This window comes from Rutilus rutilus (assembly GCF_951802725.1).
Source record: "Rutilus rutilus genome assembly, chromosome: 1".
NCBI classification, from domain to species: Eukaryota; Metazoa; Chordata; class Actinopteri; order Cypriniformes; family Leuciscidae; genus Rutilus; species Rutilus rutilus.
Window position 1 is genome coordinate 11,971,360 of NC_140209.1, and position 20,500 is coordinate 11,991,859.

The window sequence follows — 20,500 nt, forward strand, 5'->3', positions numbered from 1 at the left end:
AAGAGTAAAATGCGCATACTGAATAACTGTGCTTTACAAAAAGCAAGTAAAGGAAATTATGGATCATGGATAATTTCCCTGAAAAAAATATATATAACAGATATAATATAACTAGAAATAACACTTTTGTGCTTTGTTGAATCAGGGTGATACAATTTTTTTTAAATAAATAAAAAGAATAGTACTTTTTAAAATTTGTCAGAAAGATGACGTATCATAAGGATACTGCCTTCCATTGTAATGGTCATGATATTGGATTGTCACTGGAAGGGCATTTGGGAAATCAATAGAGAATTACTGTTTATTTATTCAGACAATTCTATTTTCATTTCATATTTATAAAAACCAGTTTAGTATGAATATGTAAGATGTTTGAAAGCATCACTTCATTCATTGATATGAATAATAAAATAAAAAAAATACATTTTTTGTGCCTGAATGCTTAGTTTTTGTTTTTAACGAACTTCATCACTTTAAAGTTGTATGTGAAAGTTACATGTGTGTGAAAAACGATTTACCACTTACATTTTATGTTTTTAAAGTTTAAAGCACATAGTTTTGATCAGTTTCAATATTTTTTTACTCCAAAAATGCACTCTCAATGGAGCATAAATTCCTTCACTGGGAGAGGTGGATTTTGCTATCAAAGAGTGAATAAATGAGTAAGATAATGAACTAAATGTACTAAAAAAAAATTAAAACTTTGTTAAAACAGCCATTTCTTTAATCAACGTTATTTTGTTTAATACTTTTACCAGCATTTAAATATACACCTCTGTGTGTGTGTGTTGTTGCAAAGGGTGAGACTTGAAAGTCTTTGTTCTGAAAAGAGCTAAGAGTGATAATCAACTAATCAACTTATATAAAAGTTCAGAAGTTAACAAAATAATTGTTGCAACTTTTTTTTATAACAGCAATTATTTTTATAAATTTTATTTTGTTTAATTATTTTTCCACCATTTAAATCTGTACCTCTGCACATGTATATTCTTCTGCGTTGAGTGCAAGGTAGGCGGAGACTGGGTTTGGTCTCCGGAGAGAGAGGATGCTACGTACTGTAATGCAAAGTTGAGATGTGGTTGCCCAGAGAGAAAAACGTGGTGTCGAAGGAAAATATGCATGAGGAAGAGAGGCATATTTTCCCCGGGTTTAATAAAATGACTTAAACGTCACACTCATCCGCATACATGGGGATTGAGTGAGAAAAAGCATGCGAATTAACATTAAACTCTCAATTTTGGTCACAAATAGAAAGGGAAATAAAAGAAAGAGCACAAAAAAGTAGGCCGGTTATCTCTTCTCCTGCTCACCTGTCACATCTCTTACAGACACACTCTCTCCACACATGTGCAGTTCCCTTTCGTGGTCACTCCGAGTTACGTCGGATGACGACGATTGGGGTTTCGCTTAGAAGCCTATCACCTTCGAGTATATAAAACGAGCCAATGGCAATGAAATGCCATGGGTCTGCGGAATTTGCATAGCGTAACTCCGCCCGCCGCAGGGGGTATATAAGGAAGTACGCTGCACAATGCAGACATGCTTTCGCTTCGGAGCCGAGAACTTCTCCACTCCTGCAAGCCAAAGATTCTGAGTTAGTCTTCTCTTACCTTCGAGACGAGCGAGCTCTCCGGTGTTGGTGTGACGGCGATTTCAGCGAGTGCACACTTCCCTGCTGATCTTGTCAGTGATCTGACAGTTAGTGTGATTTCTCCCTGTTCGCTTCAACATCCGCGGAGTTTTCCTCTCACAAAAAGAGCATTGCATGTGGCACGTCTTTTTAAAGATGTCTCGCCCGTGCACTTCTGGTTGTGGTCGCGATGTATTTTCTCCTGATGGGCACAATCTCTGCTTAGCGTGTTTGGGCGTTGATCACGCTGAAGCAGCGTTTGTGGATGATTCATGTTCTCATTGCGGGAACATGACCATCTCCATGCTGCGGTCGAGACTCAATGAGCTCATCAGAGCGAGAGTCCCCTCATCCACACCCCGATCTACGGTCTCCCCGAGAGGCTGTACTTCGGCTGGTGGCCAGGGTGACCTGAGGGTATCTGTGTGGGACAAACCGCCGATACGTCCACGGTCCACACACCCCTCTTCAGCATTGGTACCCGCGAGCGTGCAAACCGAAACCGCCGGTCCCTCTACGGAGGCCCCGCGCGTTTCGTTTGGCGTTCCACAGGAGGATGCAATGTCGATCACTGCATCACAGGGTGGGCATGAGTCCTCGGGAAGTGAGGATTCGGCTGTGTTGCCGCCCTCGGGCGTGCCAGCATTGCCCGAGTCTGATCCCGAGCTGACTGCCATGCTTTCCCGGGCAGCCGCGGCCATTGGGCTCGAGTGGTCCCCGCCGCCCGATCCAGTGCGCTCGCGGCTGGATGATTGGTTTTTGGGAGCGGCCGCTGACATTCGTCGCCGCCCAACCCCAATACCATTCTTCCCGGAAGTGCATGAGGAAGTCACGCGGTCCTGGAAGGCTCCCATGTCTTCCCGCGATCGTTCGTCGGCTTTCTCCGCCTTTCCTCCCCTCGATAGAGCTGATGCTTGTGGGTACACTGGGATTCCCACGGTTGAACGTTCTGTCGCGATGCAGCTGTGTCCGGCAGGCGCTTCATCACGTGGTGATCCTAAGCACCCGTCCAAAGCCTGTGGATTCTCGTCCACTCTCGTGGCGAAGTCTTACAGTGCGGCGGGACAGGCAGCTGCCTCTTTGCATGCCATGGCCATTCTGCAGGTCTACCAGGCCCAGATGCTTCGTGACATGCACGAGGGCAGGACAGACCCAGGGCTCGTTGATGAGCTGCGCGCCGCCACCGACCTCGCTCTCCGAGCGACGAAGGTGACCGCGCGCTCCCTGGGTTTGGTGATGTCCACAGCTGTGGTCCAGGAGAGACATCTCTGGCTGAACCTGGCTGATATGTGTGAGCCCGAGCGGACTCGTCTGCTGGATGCTCCCATATCCCAGGCCGGCCTTTTCGGCGGTGCGGTCGAGGATTTTGCCCAACAGTTCTCGACCGCCCAGAAGCAGACTGAGGCTATCAAGCACATTCTGCCCCGACGCTCTGCTGCTCAGCCGTCGGCACAGAATCCTCAGCCTGCTCGCCGCCGAGGGCGCCCTCCCGCGGCCGCCCCTCCCGCACGGCCCCAGCAGCAACCTTCACCCGGGCCGCGTTGTGCAGGGAGCCGCAGGCAGGCGCCACAGCCCTCTCCAGCCCCGCCGCCCGCTAAACGCCAGGCCGAGCGGCGCTCCTGAGACGGGCTGCTCAGGGTTGGCTTCAATTCTGTCCCAGGAGCTGGTAGCAGGGCCACTCCTTCCCCCGGTGGAGGGCCGGGGGAGAATCTTTTGTTCTCCACTCCCCGCTGCTCGTCCAACGACGAGCAGTACTTTGATGTGGTTGAAGACAGAATTGAATTCCCCAATCCTGAGCCGACAGAGTCCGAGGGCCGCAGTGCGCGCCACCCTCGGGTCCCGCCACTGCCGCCCTCCTCTGTCCCAGAGGTGTGGGATGACAGCACGCGCCGCCCACGGGCCACGCTCCTCTCATCCCCCTCTGTCGCCAGACCCCTGCCAGAGCACGCCCCCGTGGGACGCGCGCCCTCCCCTGGCCTCCTCTGGCAGGACGCGGTTAATGACCGTGCCCCCGCACAGGGCCGCTATGCCACCCTCGCCGGTGCCGGTCATTCCGCCTCGCTGCCCCACCGACGGTACGTCTGTGGTTCGTATGACCCCGCTGGTGCACTTTCTGGAGGCCTGGCTAGAGCTTCCCAGACTGTCCCGCTGGGTCGCGAGAACCATCAGGCTCGGCTACGCGATTCAGTTCGCGAGATCTCCTCCCCGCTTCAGGGGAGTCCGCTTCACTATGGTCGGTGGCAATGCCCCTGTCATGAGAGCGGAGGTCGCCACCCTGCTGGCGAAGGGTGCGATCGAGATTGTCCCTCCAGCCGAAATGAAGTCCGGCTTCTACAGCCCTTACTTCATTGTACCCAAGAAGTCCGGTGGGTTACGGCCAATCCTCGACCTGCGCGTCTTGAACCGCTCCCTTCACAGGCTGCCATTCAAGATGCTCACGGCCAAACACATCCTCCAGTGTGTGCGGCCGCAGGATTGGTTTGCAGCGATCGACCTGAAGGACGCCTACTTCCATGTCTCCATTTTACCTCGACACAGACCGTTTCTACGGTTTGCTTTCGAGGGGCAGGCATACCAGTACGCGGTTCTCCCTTTCGGGCTAGCCCTGTCCCCTCGCGTCTTTACGAAGGTCGTCGAGGCAGCCCTTGTTCCCCTCCGGGAACACGGGGTTCGCATCCTGAACTATCTCGACGACTGGCTGATCCTAGCTCACTCTCGAGACCAGGTTTGCGAACACAGGGACCTAGTGCTCCGGCACCTAGTCCGTCTGGGCCTTCGGGTCAACTGGGAGAAGAGCAAACTCTGCCCCGTGCAGAGGATCTCTTTTCTCGGTATGGAGATCGACTCGGTCGCCATGTGCGCGCAGCTTACGAGCGAGCGCGCGCAGTCACTGCTGACTTGTCTTCGTCAGTTCGAGGGCAAGAGTGCGGTTCCACTGAAACTTTTTCAGAGGCTCCTGGGGCATATGGCATCCGCAGCCGCAGTAACGCCGCTGGGATTGCTTCATATGAGACCGCTTCAGCTTTGGCTTCGCGATCGAGTCCCGAGGTGGGCATGGCAACACGGCACGCTCCAAGTCCCAGTGACTCCAGCCTGCCGTCAGACCTTCACCCCGTGGGCGAACCTCAGTTTTCTACGGGCCGGAGTGCCCTTAGAACGAGTTTCCCGGCATGTTGTTGTATCAACAGATGCCTCCAACACGGGCTGGGGCGCCATGTGCAATGGTCATGCTGCCGCGGGCTCCTGGACAGGACCCCAGCGCCTTTGGCATGTCAATTGCCTCGAGTTGCTGGCTGTACGTCTCGCCCTGCACCGCTTCCATGCGCTGCTCAGGGGTCAGCACGTACTAGTCCGATCAGACAATACCGCAACAGTAGCGTACATCAACCATCAAGGTGGTCTACGCTCCCGCCGTATGTCGCAACTCGCTCGCCACCTCCTCATATGGAGTCAGAAGCATCTGAGGTCGCTTCGAGCCATTTATATCCCGGGACACCTGAACCAGGCGGCCGACGAGCTGTCTCGAGTTCGGCCTCTCGCTGGAGAATGGCGACTCCATCCCCGGACGGTTCAGCTGATTTGGGATCAGTTCGGCGACGCACAGGTAGACCTGTTTGCCTCCCACGACTCGTCCCATTGCGACCTGTTTTATTCCCTGACCGAGGGCACGCTCGGCACGGATGCACTGGCGCACAGCTGGCCGCGGGGCCTACGCAAGTATGCGTTTCCCCCAGTGAGCCTTCTTGCGCAGACCTTGCGCAAGATCAGGGAGGACGAGGAGCAGGTCATTTTGGTTGCCCCGTATTGGCCCAACCGGACCTGGTTCTCCGAACTAGTACTCCTCGCGACAGCACCTCCCTGGCCAATTCCTCTGAGGAAGGACCTCCTTTCTCAGGGACGGGGCACCTTATGGCACCCTCGTCCCGATCTTTGGAACCTCCACGTGTGGCTCCTGGACGGGACGAGGCAGGTTTGAGTACCCTACCACCTGCGGTGGTGGCTACCATCACTTCCGCTAGAGCATCGTCCACGAGACATGCCTATGCGTTGAAGTGGAACCTCTTCGTCAACTGGTGTTCTTCTAAACATCAAGAACCCACGAAATGCCCGATCAGTGTCATGCTTTCCTTCCTGCAAGAAGGGTTGGAGCGAAGGCTGTCTCCCTCCACCCTGAAAGTGTATGTTGCCGCCATTGCCGCACATCACGAAGCAGTTGAAGGTAAGTCTCTGGGAAAGCACGACCTGATCGTCAGGTTCCTGAGGGGAGCGAGGAGACTAAATCCTCCTCGTCCTCCCCTCATTCCCTCTTGGGACCTCTCAGTGGTTCTAACTGCCCTGCAGAGTGCTCCCTTTGAGCCTTTGCAATCAGTGGAGCTTAAGTTCCTGTCAATGAAGACAGCGCTCCTGGTTGCATTGGCCTCCATCAAGAGGGTAGGGGACCTGCAGGCATTTTCGGTTGACGAAGCGTGCCTGGAATTCGGGCCGGCTGACTCTCACGTGATCCTGAGACCCCGGCTTGGATATGTGCCCAAGGTTCCTACCACACCCTTTCGAGACCAGGTAGTGAACCTGCAAGCGCTGCCCTTGGAGGAGGCAGACCCAGCCTTGGCACTGCTCTGTCCAGTACGCGCCCTCCGTGCTTACGTAGACAGAACGCGGTGTTTCAGGACCTCAGACCAGCTCTTTGTCTGTCATGGTGGGAAGCTGAAGGGAAAGGCTCTCTCAAAGCAAAGGTTATCTCACTGGATAGTGGATACCATTGCTTTGGCATACCAGCAGCAAGGTCGTCCGTGCCCCCTTGGTGTGAAAGCCCACTCCACACGTAGTGTCGCTTCCTCTTGGGCTCTAGCGCATGGCGCCTCGCTAACAGACATTTGTAGAGCTGCAGGCTGGGCGACACCCAACACATTCGCGAGATTCTATAATCTCCGCGTAGAGCCAGTTTCTTCTCATGTACTCGCTTCAACCAGCCGGTGCTAGATTCTGCTCAGGTGTCTTCGCTTGCTCGCCATTCCTCTCCACGGACGGGATACGTGCGATTTTCTTCTCAGGTGAGTCTGATAAGCTCTGAGTTTCCTCCAGCACTGGTGACGTCAACGCCTGAGTTATGCCAATCTGCCATAACGCAGCTTTTGCGCTTGACTAGGTGCCTCCATGTGCATGGTCCCCCCTCTGGGCGACCCCCACATGTGTATTCCACTATAAGTCTCCTTGTGAGCGTGTGTCTTTCCCTTGGCAAGCCACCTTGCCACCCCTGGGGTTTAAAATTCCACCTGCGGCTGGACACCCCAGTGATTCTCCATATGCATCCCTCTGGGTCATATGTGTATTCTAAGTCCCCCCCATCAATGGCTGGGCATGATTGCATATTTCTCTCTGGAGATATGCTTCCCAGTGTACCTTGGTATCCCTGTGTTAAGTAGGACTCCTTCGTTCGTGCTAGTCTCACAACAGGGAGCTCAGACTTACGCAGGGCACTGGAAGACAGCCGAGGTGGCGTGATTAGACTGGAACCCCAATCGTCGTCATCCGACGTAACTCGGAGTGACCACGAAAGGGAACGTCTCGGTTACGGATGTAACCCTCGTTCCCTGAGTGGGAACGGAGACGTTACGTCTTCCTGCCACTTCCGCTGTACCGCTGAAAAACGCCTGGGGCCAGTCTCGGCTCCTCAGCGAAGGCATGTCTGCATTGTGCAGCGTACTTCCTTATATACCCCCTGCGGCGGGCGGAGTTACGCTATGCAAATTCCGCAGACCCATGGCATTTCATTGCCATTGGCTCGTTTTATATACTCGAAGGTGATAGGCTTCTAAGCGAAACCCCAATCGTCGTCATCCGACGTAACGTCTCCGTTCCCACTCAGGGAACGAGGGTTACATCCGTAACCGAGACGTTCTCGTTGTACCTTGAATTACCGTAAATGCTCTAAGTGACCATTATAGTACGCAATAGCGTTAAAGATTTTTATTTTTTTTTGCCAAAAAAAGAAAAAACTTTAGCAGCAAATTGTAGTTAAAAAAAGTTTTGCTTAAACTATTCATTTGACGTATTTTTAAACCGTTGTTGTTTGTTGTGTTTGATGCTTATGTGCGTGTTTGACACTTTTTTTCTTTTTTTTCTGGGATCTTTAAAAATCATACGTGAAAATCATTTAATGATTAAAGTCATTTTTAAAGCTTTTAAATGCTGTATGTGAAGGAAAAACTTTCTAACCTGTATTTACATTTCTTCGGTAACATCTTAAAGGTAGGAATGCCAAGCCTTTGTCTTTTATCGGTAAACATTTTTTTTTATGTCTTTAATGTATGTGATTGTGAAGGAAAAACATTCTTCAAACATATGTGAAAAAAAAAAAAACTTTCTTTAATAAAAATATCCCAAATGTAAACCACACCACTGTTAACAAATACATTGCTTCATATTTAAAAAAATTAAAGCACATCATTTTAGAATTTTTGGATCATTTTCAAATATTTAAACTTCAAAAACACACAATGCCGCAAAAGTCAATAAATTCCTTTGGATGGTGTATAGTGGGGAATGATAAACAGGAGTCCAGTCGGGAGGGCGGCAGGTGGGGAGTGTGTGGAATTGTTTATCAAATTCACCATAAGCTCACCGATACCTCTCTCTTTCTCTTTAAATATGTTGGTTCAACATACTTACTTACCTGTTGATCAAAAGCTGCCTTAAAAAAAAATAAAAAAAAAAAATATATATATATATATATATATATATATATATTTTTTAGTAACTTTCAGGAGGGTGTACTAATTTTTGCAATACCACATTTGATCACTTTGAGAAGAAAACCTTATTTTCCTGACTAATTTTGACATGCTTCTTTGGTAACTGATCAAGCAGACCTGCGGGGGGTGTACTTATGTATGCTCTGCACTGTATCTGTTAACATCTCAAATAATGCGTTTAGGGTTTCAAGACCCTTTAAGTAATCAGACCAAGACACACATTGGCATGAAATAACAACTGGAGTTTGCATTAACTGGGATCACATACTGGGGGAGTTCACACCTTGTTGAGGAACAGGAAGTAATTTGGATGGAGACCCTGGGAAAGTAGGCAAAGCATCTCGAAACTCTCTAATTTCTGTTGCATTTTGGTCCGTTTTTCTGAAGGCATAAAACATTAATTTGATTAAAAAAATTAAATTGAACTTTTTTCAAACTAAGTGCTGCTGTGAGGAGAAAATAAGCTGCAGATGCAATAGCGAGAAATTAATGTTTATTGATCAAAAGTGAGAACAAGTCCATACAAAAGGTGAAGACCACAGTCAATCTGGGTGACGCAGGGACGTTGAGTAGGCAACCCGATCAGAAGGTGTAGACATGGGCAGAATCCAACGATACCCAGGCGCGAAACACAGAACTTCTAGAAGGAATAAATCCACAACAGCAGTCCAGAAAACTCAGGAATTAGAATCCAAATCCAGGAAACAGGTAGCTTTAGAGGTCAGAAAACAGGACACGACACCAGGGACTTAAAAAAACGATTTGACAACATAAGACAGCAGGCAATGAACATTTAAAGGCACGCCTGTTAGATAACAGTTGGTACCGATGATAATTAATGGTAATCAGCGGCCACACACAAACACACAGGATGAGAGAGAGGCAGTGAATTCATGAATCGTGACAGTATTCCTCCCCCTAGGAGCGCCTCCTCACAAACTTACCTGTCGATTGTAATCATCAATAAGAGAGTGATCCAGAGTGTCTCTTGCAGGTACCCAACTTTTCTCCAACTTCTTCTAAAAACATGAAAGACGGGATGAATTCTCCTGTACGCAGGAGGAAGTGTGCCACCGGACTAACTTGTGTGACAGTGAATGAGCCAATGAGTTTGGGAGCTAACTTGTTAGAAACAGAGCAGAATGTTCTTGGTTGAAGGCCACACCTTTTGACCTGCGACGTACACGGGAGGCTTTGACTGTTGGCGATTGGCCTTAGCCTTGGTGCGCGCCCCCACCTGGAGAAGAGTGTCACGGGTTCCATGTGCGGCAACACCTCTGGACGAAGGCGTGGGGGGAGGGGACCGCGACTTCGGATTCCAGACTTGGGAAAATTGGTGGCTGGTAACCTGGCTGGTAACCTCCAGGAGGGAGGATTCTTGGATACCAAACATCGCAACACTCTCTCCAAGTCCTGGTTGGCTCTCTCGGTTTGGCCATTGCTTTGGGGATGAAACCCCAAAGACAGACTGACACTCGCTCTCAGTAACTTACAAAACTCTTGCCAAAATTTAGACACAAATTGAGGCCCACTGTCGGAAACCACCTCCATTGGGAGGCCATGTAAGCGAAAGACGTGATCTACGACAGTCACCACTGTCTCCTTGGCAGACTGTAATTTAGGCAAGGGAATAAAATTAGCTGTCTTCGAGAACCGGTCCACTACGGTCAAAATGACCGTCTTGCCTTGGGAGGGCGGTAATAAAATCTAGCGCTATGTGGGACCAGGGACTCGAAGGGACAAACAGCGGTTGGAGTAACCAATCTGGGGGTCGATTGGAAGACAAAACTGCGAATGTCCGAGTCATTAATGGCCACCAGAATCGTTGCCTTACCAAAAAACTGGTGCGGTTTACTCCTGGATGACACACCATGTTGGAACAATGACCCCATCGAATGACGTCGGACCGTGATCCCTCCGGCACGAACAACCGACTCCGTGGGCAACCGGGCGGAGGCATTATTATTAGAAATTGGCGAACCCCAGAAACCTCTGTAGGGCCTTACGGGAATCTGGACTTGGTCAATCTACCACAGCCTTAACCATGTCAGGATCCATGCGTACTCCCTCAGATGAGATGATGTAACCTAGGAAAGGAACAGACTGTGCATGAAAAGTGCATTTCTCCGCCTTGACAAAAAGCCCATTCTCCAGCGACCTCTGAATCACTCGTCTGACATGCTGAACGTGTTCCTATATCTCTCAGCACATCATTGATGAGTGCCTGAAAAACCGCTGGGGAGTTGGACAGCCCGAAGGGCATGACCAAATATTCAAAATGGCCCCTGAGGGTGTTAAACGCGGTTTTCCATTCAGCCCCCTTCCTTATGCGAACCAAATGATAAGCATTGCGTAAATCTAACTTTGTGAAGACAGATGCTCCCTTCAACCGCTCGAAAGCTGAAGACATCAATGGCAAAGGGTAAGTATTCTTTACGGTGATATTGTTCAACCCCTCGGTAATTAATACACGGTCGAAGAGAACCATCCTCCTCCACAAAAAAGAACCGCCCCCGGTTCAATGATATCTGTGCATCATTAAAATGTGAGCGAATGTTTGACTATTTCTTTTAACTCTTTAATGCAAATAATGTCAAAGTCAGGTAGAATAATCAAATGTAACAGGTAAATGTATCATGTCAATTTCATAATCAATTCAAAGATAATCGATACAAAACATCAAATGCTCTGGAATAAAGAGAAGAGATGCGAACCCGACATTAACTCTTAAGAAAGAGTTACTCTTAGCATCATGGGCCAGCTTGAGTTACAAAAAGGCCAAGAGCCCTTTGCTGCATTCCACTTTCCTTCGTGTGCCAGTTATCTCTAAACTCTTAAAAACCTTATTACCTTTTGTTTTATTTATTTGGAAATGAGACATTTGTACCAGTCGCACTGAGACATTTCAAATGATACTAAACATGAATAATACTCAATGATAATCATTCAAATTAAACCATTTAGATTCTTGGGTGAGTTTTTGGTGATCTTCGCATCAGGGAGAATGAGTGGGGGATGAGGGAGAGATGTATTCTGAGGTGAGAGTTTTTTTCTCAAATGGTAATTTCCAGCAAGATCCTTTCTTCTCAGGGTCTGGTCGCTCCTTAACCAGACGGTCCAGGATTTTCTAATTTCTCAATTCTTACATGTGTGTGGTAAATTAAACATTCATTCACATGAACCAGTAAAACAGTCTTTTGCAGTTTAATATTCACAGACGACTCCATATCGTGATCTGATTTAAGTCTACTGACCTGCTTTTGATTTATTCATCAAAACATTTTGACAGATTCCGTGGCATTATGCATAACCATTTTTATGACTGGATACTGCAATTTCGTCTGCGTTTTCCTTTAAAAAAATTTTTTTTTTACACATTTTTAACTAATTGGTTTCTCCATTGAGTGGTTTCTCTACTGTATGGATCTTCATGTGTTTCTTCTTGTAGCGTTTAATAGCAAAACTCTTTCCACACTGATCACACGTGTGCGGCTTCTTTCCAGTGTGGATCATCTCATGTCTTTTCAGACTTGTTTCATGACTGAATCTTATGTCACAGTGTGAACACTTGCAAGGTTTTTCTCCAGTGTGGATCCTCTCATGTCTTTTCAGGTTTTTTGACAGACTGAATCTCTTGTCACAGTGTGAACACTTGTAAGGTTTTTCTCCAGTGTGAATTCTCTCATGTGTTTTCAGGTTTGCTGACAGACTGAATCTCTTGTCACAGTGTGAACACTTGTAAGGTTTTTCTCCAGTGTGGATCTTCTCATGTGTTTTCAGATTTCCTAACAGACTGAATCTCTTTTCACAGTGTAAACAACTGTAAAGTTTTTCTCTAGTGTGGATTTGCATGTGTCTTTGAAGTTGATCAGATTTCATGAAGCTCTTCCCGCACTGATCACATGTGAACGGCTTCTCTCCGGTATGAACTCTCAGGTGATAATCAAGATGTTGTTTGCTTGAGAATCTCTTTTCACACTGATCACACATAAACGGCTTCTCTCCAGTGTGGATTCTCATGTGACTCTTAAAGTGTCCCAAACCCGTGAATCTCTTCCCACATTTATCACATGTGTATGGCTTCTCTCCAGTGTGGATCCTCATGTGTCCTTTAAGGTGAGGTTTTTGTGAGAAACTCTTCCCGCACTGATCGCAGGTGAATGGCTTGTGTCCGGTATGAATTCTCATGTGAATAACAAGACCTTGTTTGCATGAAAAACTCTTCCCACACTGATCACATGGGTACGGCTTCTCTCCAGTGTGGATCCTCATGTGTTCCTTAAGTGTTCCTTTTTGTGTGAAGCTTGTCCCACATTGATCACATTCATGCGGCTTCTCTCCGGTGTGGGTGATCATGTGAACATTAAGATTTTGTTTGTGAGTGAAACTCTTCCCGCACTGATCGCAGGTGAACGGCTTCTCTCCAGTATGAACTCTCATGTGGGCATCAAGACTTTGTTTGCATGAAAAACTCTTCCCACACTGATCACATGGGTACGGCTTCTCTCCAGTATGGATTCTCATGTGTTTCTTAAGATGTGCTGTTTGTGTGAATCTTGTCCCACATTGATCACATTCGTGCGGCTTCTCTCCGGTGTGGGTGCTCATGTGAACATCAAGATGACTTTTGTGTCTGAATCTCTTTTCACACTGATCACACATGAACGGCTTCTCTCCGGTGTGGATCCTCATGTGTAATTTAAGGTATGCTGATTCTGTGAAACCCTTCCCACATTTATCACATGTGTACGGCTTCTCTCCGGTGTGGATTTTCATGTGTCTTTTAAGTTGATCAGGTTTTATAAATCTCTTTCCACACTGATGACATGTGAACAGTCTCTCTCCAGTATGAAGTCTCAGGTGATAATAAAGACTTTGTTTGCTTGATAAACTCTTTCCACACTGAGTGCAGGTGAAAGATTTCTTGTCTTTTCTTTTCTTTGAAAATGTCTTTTTAGTCTTTGAGCGACTCAAAGGTTTTTCTCCAGGTTTGACATGATGTTCCTCCTCCACTTCACTCAGTTCTTCACTCTCCTCCTCCACTTCACTCAGTTCTTCACTCTCCTCCTCCACTTCACTCAGTTCTTCACTCTCCTCCTTCACTTCACTCAGTTCTTCACTCTCCTCACTCTCTTCACTCAGATCTACCATGAAAGAAAAAAGATTTTCATTTTCAGTAAATCAAAATTAAAAGAGAGAAATATGAAGTGAAAGGATATAAAAGTGAGTTCTGATGTAATAGACAACTGCTATAAAATACTAGAATCAGTTTAATCATAAGTATCTTTCATGAATGAGGTACATTGATCTTGTTCTGGAATTTCTGAACTAATCACAACTAACATTTCTTTTTCTTGCAGAATTAACAAGAATGCTTTCGAAAAACGAAATGTCTCTAACACAGCCCAAAGTGTTTCTGAATTATGTCTGATACGACGAACGGGAAACTAGACAGATGTCTAAATAAATAATCTCATGACTTTGAGTAGCAAGTTGAAATAATCAAGGAATCCAGATTTGCTTTAACCTAGTAACAGAAGGGTTTGCTGGATTATACATAAGAAGAAAAATCATGGTGCAAGTCATCTCATAAAGATCGTGACATATTTTTAATGAAATCCGATGGCTCAGGGGGGGCTAAATTGACAGCCATTTAATTAACACATTGAAGGCCCAGAAAGGTAGGAAAAACATCGTTAAAATAGTCCATGTGACTACAGTGGTTCAACCATAATTTTATAAAGCGATGAGAATACATAAATAAATAAAGCACCTGACGCACATTCCTTTTTTCTTCATTTTCTAGAACTTATCTTACTCCGACGAACGTGACTTGACCTGCCGTCATAAACACGACTTCCCACCTCGTAAGTACGAACTTCCCAGGAGGACTTGAATGCACCAATATTCCCAAGTAGGACTGATCGATATATTGTTTATATTGACTGATAAATATTTTATCGTTTACCAGACGCATCATTCTTATACAAATCCAAGATGAAAATGGCATCGTTGTTCGTCAGTATTTTGTTTCCATAGCAGATTAACAAAACACACATATATATATATAATAATAACTAATAACACTAAAAGCAATACAATTACAAAATATTATTATTAATAATAATATAATTAAAATGATATAGGCCTAATAACAGTCTTTAGTTCACGAACACAGCACAACTCTGCCATCTGTGAAAATCAAAAGCAGCCTCAAACACTTGTTTAACAAGAAATATTCTTCACATTTTTTCACTGTCATTAATGGAGGTCCACCAGAGAAATATTAAGCCAGTAAATGAAGATAGTTGCTATACAGTTATATCCATCATCGTCTCTGAGAGAATGGGCCGTTAATGAACATTTGGATTTCTCTGACCTACATGTGTGCATTTTAAGGTGTTTTCGAGGACCATATATATATATATATATATATATATATATATATATAGTATATCAAGCTGACTAACACACAATAAAAATACAATATAATTTAAAACAAAGACAAGCTCATTATACAAAGGAAATAATATTACAGATATAGACAAATTGGGTTGCTTAAAAGAATGTCATGAACGATTGTTTTGGCTAGATGTATTTTGCACATTTTTGATCACAAAATATTTTTTTACGAGTCAGTTTTGATGACTTTGCAATATTGCTAAAATGTTAGAATATTAATAATGAAAAATGAGTAGGACTACGCCAAAATGTGTAACATTTATGTAGCCTACAAAAGAATACAAAAGCCCCGACACAGAGTTTTGACGCAGCTTTTATCTCCCTTTTGGTTATTTCAATACTTAAGGGGAGACAAGGCAGGCAAAAACAGTTTTTTTTTTTGTTTTTTTTTTGGTCAATTTTGAGATTTTGGACTTCTTCTTTCAGACTTGTGGTGAAAAAAAGTCCGAAATACACATTTAGGTCTTTATTTTACTACACTTTGACTATTTGCGTCTGTAGATTTCTCCTAAATTCAACAAAAGTTGGCGTTCTAAATCAATATGCTGCTCCGCGATCTCTGTCTGCTCCCTGTCATCACATATACCGTTGGAAAGCTCTCTCTCCTGTACAATGCTGTCGGATCCAAATATGGTAATTACCTTTTTATCGGCAAACCAATCATGAAAGTACAATGGGGCATTTAACTCTAAAAGCGAAATCTCATTGGCTGATGTCAATTTCTGACAACGTGATTCGTTCAGATGCATCACGTGACGTGCTCTGACATTTCCAGAGTGTGTTTTTGACTGTTTTTCACTGGGGTTCTGTTCAGTTGAAGGCCATAAATGCTTTGATGTGGTTTGTATTGTTGATTGCTAATGATTTGATAAGATATTTTGTCTGTAAATAGTTGTTTCCACTAAAAAAGTATGAATTTTTACAATACAAATCTTTAAAAGCCGTTTTCTCAAAATGGTTTTTTTTCTCATACTCTGAGCCAGAAATCTCCACTTCAGCAGCACTTACATAAATCCCCTTACCTGTCAGGGATCACTGGTGATCTCAGATTATTTTAGTTCAAAATATGTTTGAGCTTATATATCTCAATATTAATAACAGTCTGGTTAATTTTGAGTCTTTAACTATAAACTCTCAAGTGTTGGCTTTCTAAATGTATGTGTTATGTTTCTATTCAGAATTACTTATGAGCAGTAACCTTTTTATTTTGGGCATTTCATGTATGCAGCACTTGCCAAAATTGGGGGTGATGGGGAAGGGGATAAACCAAACTTTCCAGTTGTATTCCTATCTATATTCTTAAGGTTTTTACAGAGGGGTTTGATCATATATCGTTCAGATTCTGATTTATACAACATTTTATACCTAAAAACGGGGCGAAAGTAGATTTTTTTTTGGCTGTTGACAGTCTTTTCTGATTAATGGAGTGATAAAAAGAGGTATCCAAAATCCTCTCTGTAAAAACATTTGACTCTAATATGTCAACAAAATGAAACAAGAATTTTGAATCTGGCTTTATCCAATGTTCAGATTTCTCATCTGGAAATATATGTAAATGCTGACTGTGTTATTTATTTATTTATTTTAATTGCTGTGAGATTGTTTGCTGTTGCGCAAATCCTGGAGATATTCTAGGATAGGCTGAAATCACTCATGTGGTGCGTCTCTGTGTGAGAGACAGATTTCAACAATCATCAGTCAGAGACAGCAGCAAAGCCATAGCACAATGAAATAAGGCAACTCATGATTTCGGGGGTTTACATAGGCTATTGTCCGGTTTCTTATGCTACACTCAGTCAAAACATTTGGGGCTGAAGCCCCGTCAAAATCTCAGTCAGATTAAAAAATTATTAGGATATACCAGGAAATAACCTGATTTAGCCTATTAATAAACACTCCACCTTTGCTAGCAAAATAGAAAAAGATTATCATATATAAAATGAAGTAACAAAACAAGCAAATTAATGAGTAAATAAGCAAGTTAATAATCAATGAAATAAGTAAGCCCCGCCCCCCTCACGATAATATCGTGTATCGCCGATCTCACAGGCTGACAATAGGATTATATGAAAATGGAGCATATCGCCCAACAGTAGTGCACTATGTTCCATTCATCAAGTAGAAAATAGTAAATGTGTGAACAAGTAACTTTGAGTTTGTGATTTCAGCTGCAGCTTCCACAGCTGTTTATAATGAAGGGGGCGGGGCTTCAGAATCTAGAGAGCATTTGATTGGACAGAAAATCTGATGAGGTGCAGAGTGATGTCATCTAAATTATTGATCCATATTGAACGGAATGGAGAGACCAAGTACTGACCATTTGTTGAAAATCTGTACCTATTTTATAGTTTAACTGCATATCTAAAAGTGATGAAGTGCTTGAATGTTTCTAACATGAATGTTCTTCAGCATCATGAATGAATGAAGAATAAACACCAACCTCTTTGTTCTTCAGGATCTTCAGTGTGTTTCATTCTGCAGGGTTCTGGATCACTCATGTTCTCACTGTCCTCTTCAGTGTTGTGCAAGTCACTTCCAAACTGTAAGACATTATAGATTACTTGTTACTGTTATTTAAAAGTAATTCTTTACCTTACAATATTACTGTCTCAGAATTGTAGTGCGTTACATTACTCCTGTATTACTTTTGAGTGACTTTCACCAAAATAACTACAGAAGTAGAACTTTACATTCTAAAATGACTAAATGTACTACAGAGCATTTTACATCCAGTAGAAGGCGATATGATGTAGCATAATGACTGTGGGCTATCCAGGCTTCTAACAATATAGCATATAATTGGCAAAGTGAGGGCTCAAGACAATGCAAGAAAGGATGGCAGACAGAATCACTAACGATCCAAATCTGTTAAAAGGATGGTAGAGGTAAAGTGATAATATTAGACACAACAGAAATGTTTGTAAACTCTAATGCCATGACAAGATGTACAATGGATGCTCTGATATTATTTGACAATGATGCAAAAAAAAAAAGCACTTATAATGAGAGAATACCATTGCAGTTTTCTTTGATATTAAAAAAAGCTTATGACACTTAATGGAGGGAAGAACTTTTAATTAAACTAAAACTTGGAATAGGGGGAAATTGTATAAATGGATATCAGATTTCCTATTTGAAAGTACATTCCAGGTAAGAACGGGAAGAAATGTCAGCGCCGTTTGATAATATGAATGGGACTCCATAAGGAAGTGACATCAATCCAATTTAATTTAATTTATTTTATTAATTTAATTGTCAGTCTTCTTCTGCCATTTTCACCCATTAGCCGCTTTTCCACTGGCCAGCGCGAGCACAGAGACCGAAATCATGTCTCACGGCACTCCTGTAAAACCCGCCCTAAACACTAGACTAGACTAGACTAGACTAAACCACCTTCACTAGACTAGGCTATGTCACACAATACAAAGGTACACCAGCAAGAGGGAGATGAATGAAATAAATCGCTATACAAATATATCGGAAGCTGTCATTTAGTCTTTATTTATAAACTTGGACACCACACGCGGCTATTAACTGACCACGTACAGGTAATAACTTACTTGCATTTTCCATTAAAGTCTCGCGGTCTTGCTGTTTTTCTTTTTTAAAGTGTCTTGTAATGCAAACGTTACTGAACATGTACCGAGTAAAATATTACTGAAAACTGATTAGTATTGCCTTACACTACCGCGTTACAGTAACATATTACTTTTTGCAGTATTACTTTTGTACTGCTGTAGCCTATTACTTTTGTAACGCGTTACTCCCAACACTGGTCCTCTTTAATAAACTCTATGTCTCTGAACAATGAACAATGAAACTCTGAACAATCGGTGTTCATTTTGACTACGAACCATACACTGTCACTTTAATTCAGCGTGTGCAGCACAGCAAAAATAGACTCGGTACAGAAAAAATGCACCTGGAACGCTTTGCCGGACCACATCCTGTGTGTAGCGTGAAAGCTCTGACCTGTTAACATGGGTATGGAAAAAAAAAAGCACAGCAAACGGAGTATGTGTGAAACAGCTGTAACATTAAAACGACAGTAATTTGAACAATAAAATCCTGTGCATTTTTTTTCTGTGTAAATGACTATTGTTAACCCTAACCCTTCAACTAATAGCGACTCTTGCACATCCCTATTGGAAAAAAAAACACACAAAAAAAACAGTTGAAAGCACCAACAAATACCTCAGTCTGTTGACACCAGTGAAATGAGCTTTAAGTGTAAAGAGTGTTTTCAGCAGATCTGTTAATATTGATGAGCCTCAGACTATCAACACTCATTCAACAAGCCATTCAGGATCATCAGCAGATCATCTCACTTTATTCTGAGTGTTTGCTGTTAGAAACACATTATTTGAGTCAGGATACATGATAAAAGCCTGTAAAACTGCTCTATTGAAAGATAATACTGTTATTTCTCACAATATGACGTAAAACATCAATAATACAAAATCATTAATGACACTCAAGAAACAACTCAATAATACGTCCATATGAATCTAAATTTTGTTCTATTTTCTAATAACCATATTCATTGCATTAAAGTAATTAGATCATTAAATATGTTTATCATTAAAAACTTTCGAAAATACAGAGCACCACAAAGTAATATTGTTTAGCATAAAACGCAACTCTATATTTCTCTATATTAATATGTATAGATTTAAAATGTCTCACGTGGCTTATTATAGGCTGAATGTTAATCTGCTTCAATATATTTTAATAATGTAACTTAACTAACAAATGTGATGTGTCAAAGATAAAAAAGGGTAGAAATAAAGTGGCAGCAGCAATTATTCCCCTCACAGATCTCAAACTTTAACTCTTGACTTGACATTCAGTAACAGTTCTCACACAAACATCGAGTCAATCACACAAACGAACACAAAATCGCTCAGGTCTGAATGAACTCAACATATTCTCCTCATGCTCGCTGTTGCTGCTGCTGCACTAAATGTTCATGTATTATTAATCAAACTGTATAAAGTGTGTGTGATGTATGTGTAAATATGAGAAATACCGTGAACTGCTTCTCCTCACCTCAGAAGACTCGACGCTGACTCTGAAATGAATGCAAGTTCGGGTCGCGCTGCCGCTCGGAGTAATAATGGGCGTGTCGAAGGTGTCTCATTGGTGAAAGGAGTTTCATTCTGGCAACTGCATTGGCCAATCAGAATCAGTTCAGTGAGAAAATACGTTAGCGATGTCACCTGTCAGGTAAAATGACAGGTGCTGCAGAAATAACACAAGGGCTGAGTCCCAATTCGCCTACTTATACTACGACCTAAAAGTATGTACTTTTTTTGTGAGGAAAAAGTACATACTTTTGAGTGTGTAGCAAAAAAGTATGCACGTTCTGGGACATACTTCGATGACGTCATGCAACGTGTACGAGAACGTGGTTGCTTAGGTACGCACACCATGATGACTGTTAACAAAACATTTTACATTTCATTCATTCTTATATGTCATATATAAATGTATTTACTATTCCCATCTTTTTTTCCAAAATACATTTACAATGTGTCCTACCAAATTGAGGAGTGAAGCAGGATGTCGTCGTAGATCAACCAAACGCAGGTCGTTTGTCAGGCGGCTGGTTCTGACATTCATGTGCAATGTGTGTAACGAAAGCTAAAATATTTAA

At 43.6% G+C, this 20,500-nt stretch overlaps 1 protein-coding gene across 1 annotated transcript; it reads right to left on the reverse strand.

Moving 5' to 3' along the window:
- Positions 1-8,866: 8,866 nt before the first annotated feature.
- LOC311286317 (uncharacterized protein) lies at positions 8,867-19,926 on the reverse strand. The gene is made up of 3 exons (XM_084402466.1): positions 19,894-19,926; positions 17,285-17,384; positions 8,867-13,526 (listed from the first exon to the last, which is right to left on the reverse strand). Exons 2-3 carry the CDS (start codon positions 17,340-17,342, stop codon positions 11,767-11,769), a joined length of 1,818 nt encoding a protein of 605 aa, XP_084258592.1. The 5' UTR covers positions 17,343-17,384; positions 19,894-19,926; the 3' UTR covers positions 8,867-11,766.
- Between the last annotated feature and the right edge of the window lie 574 nt (positions 19,927-20,500).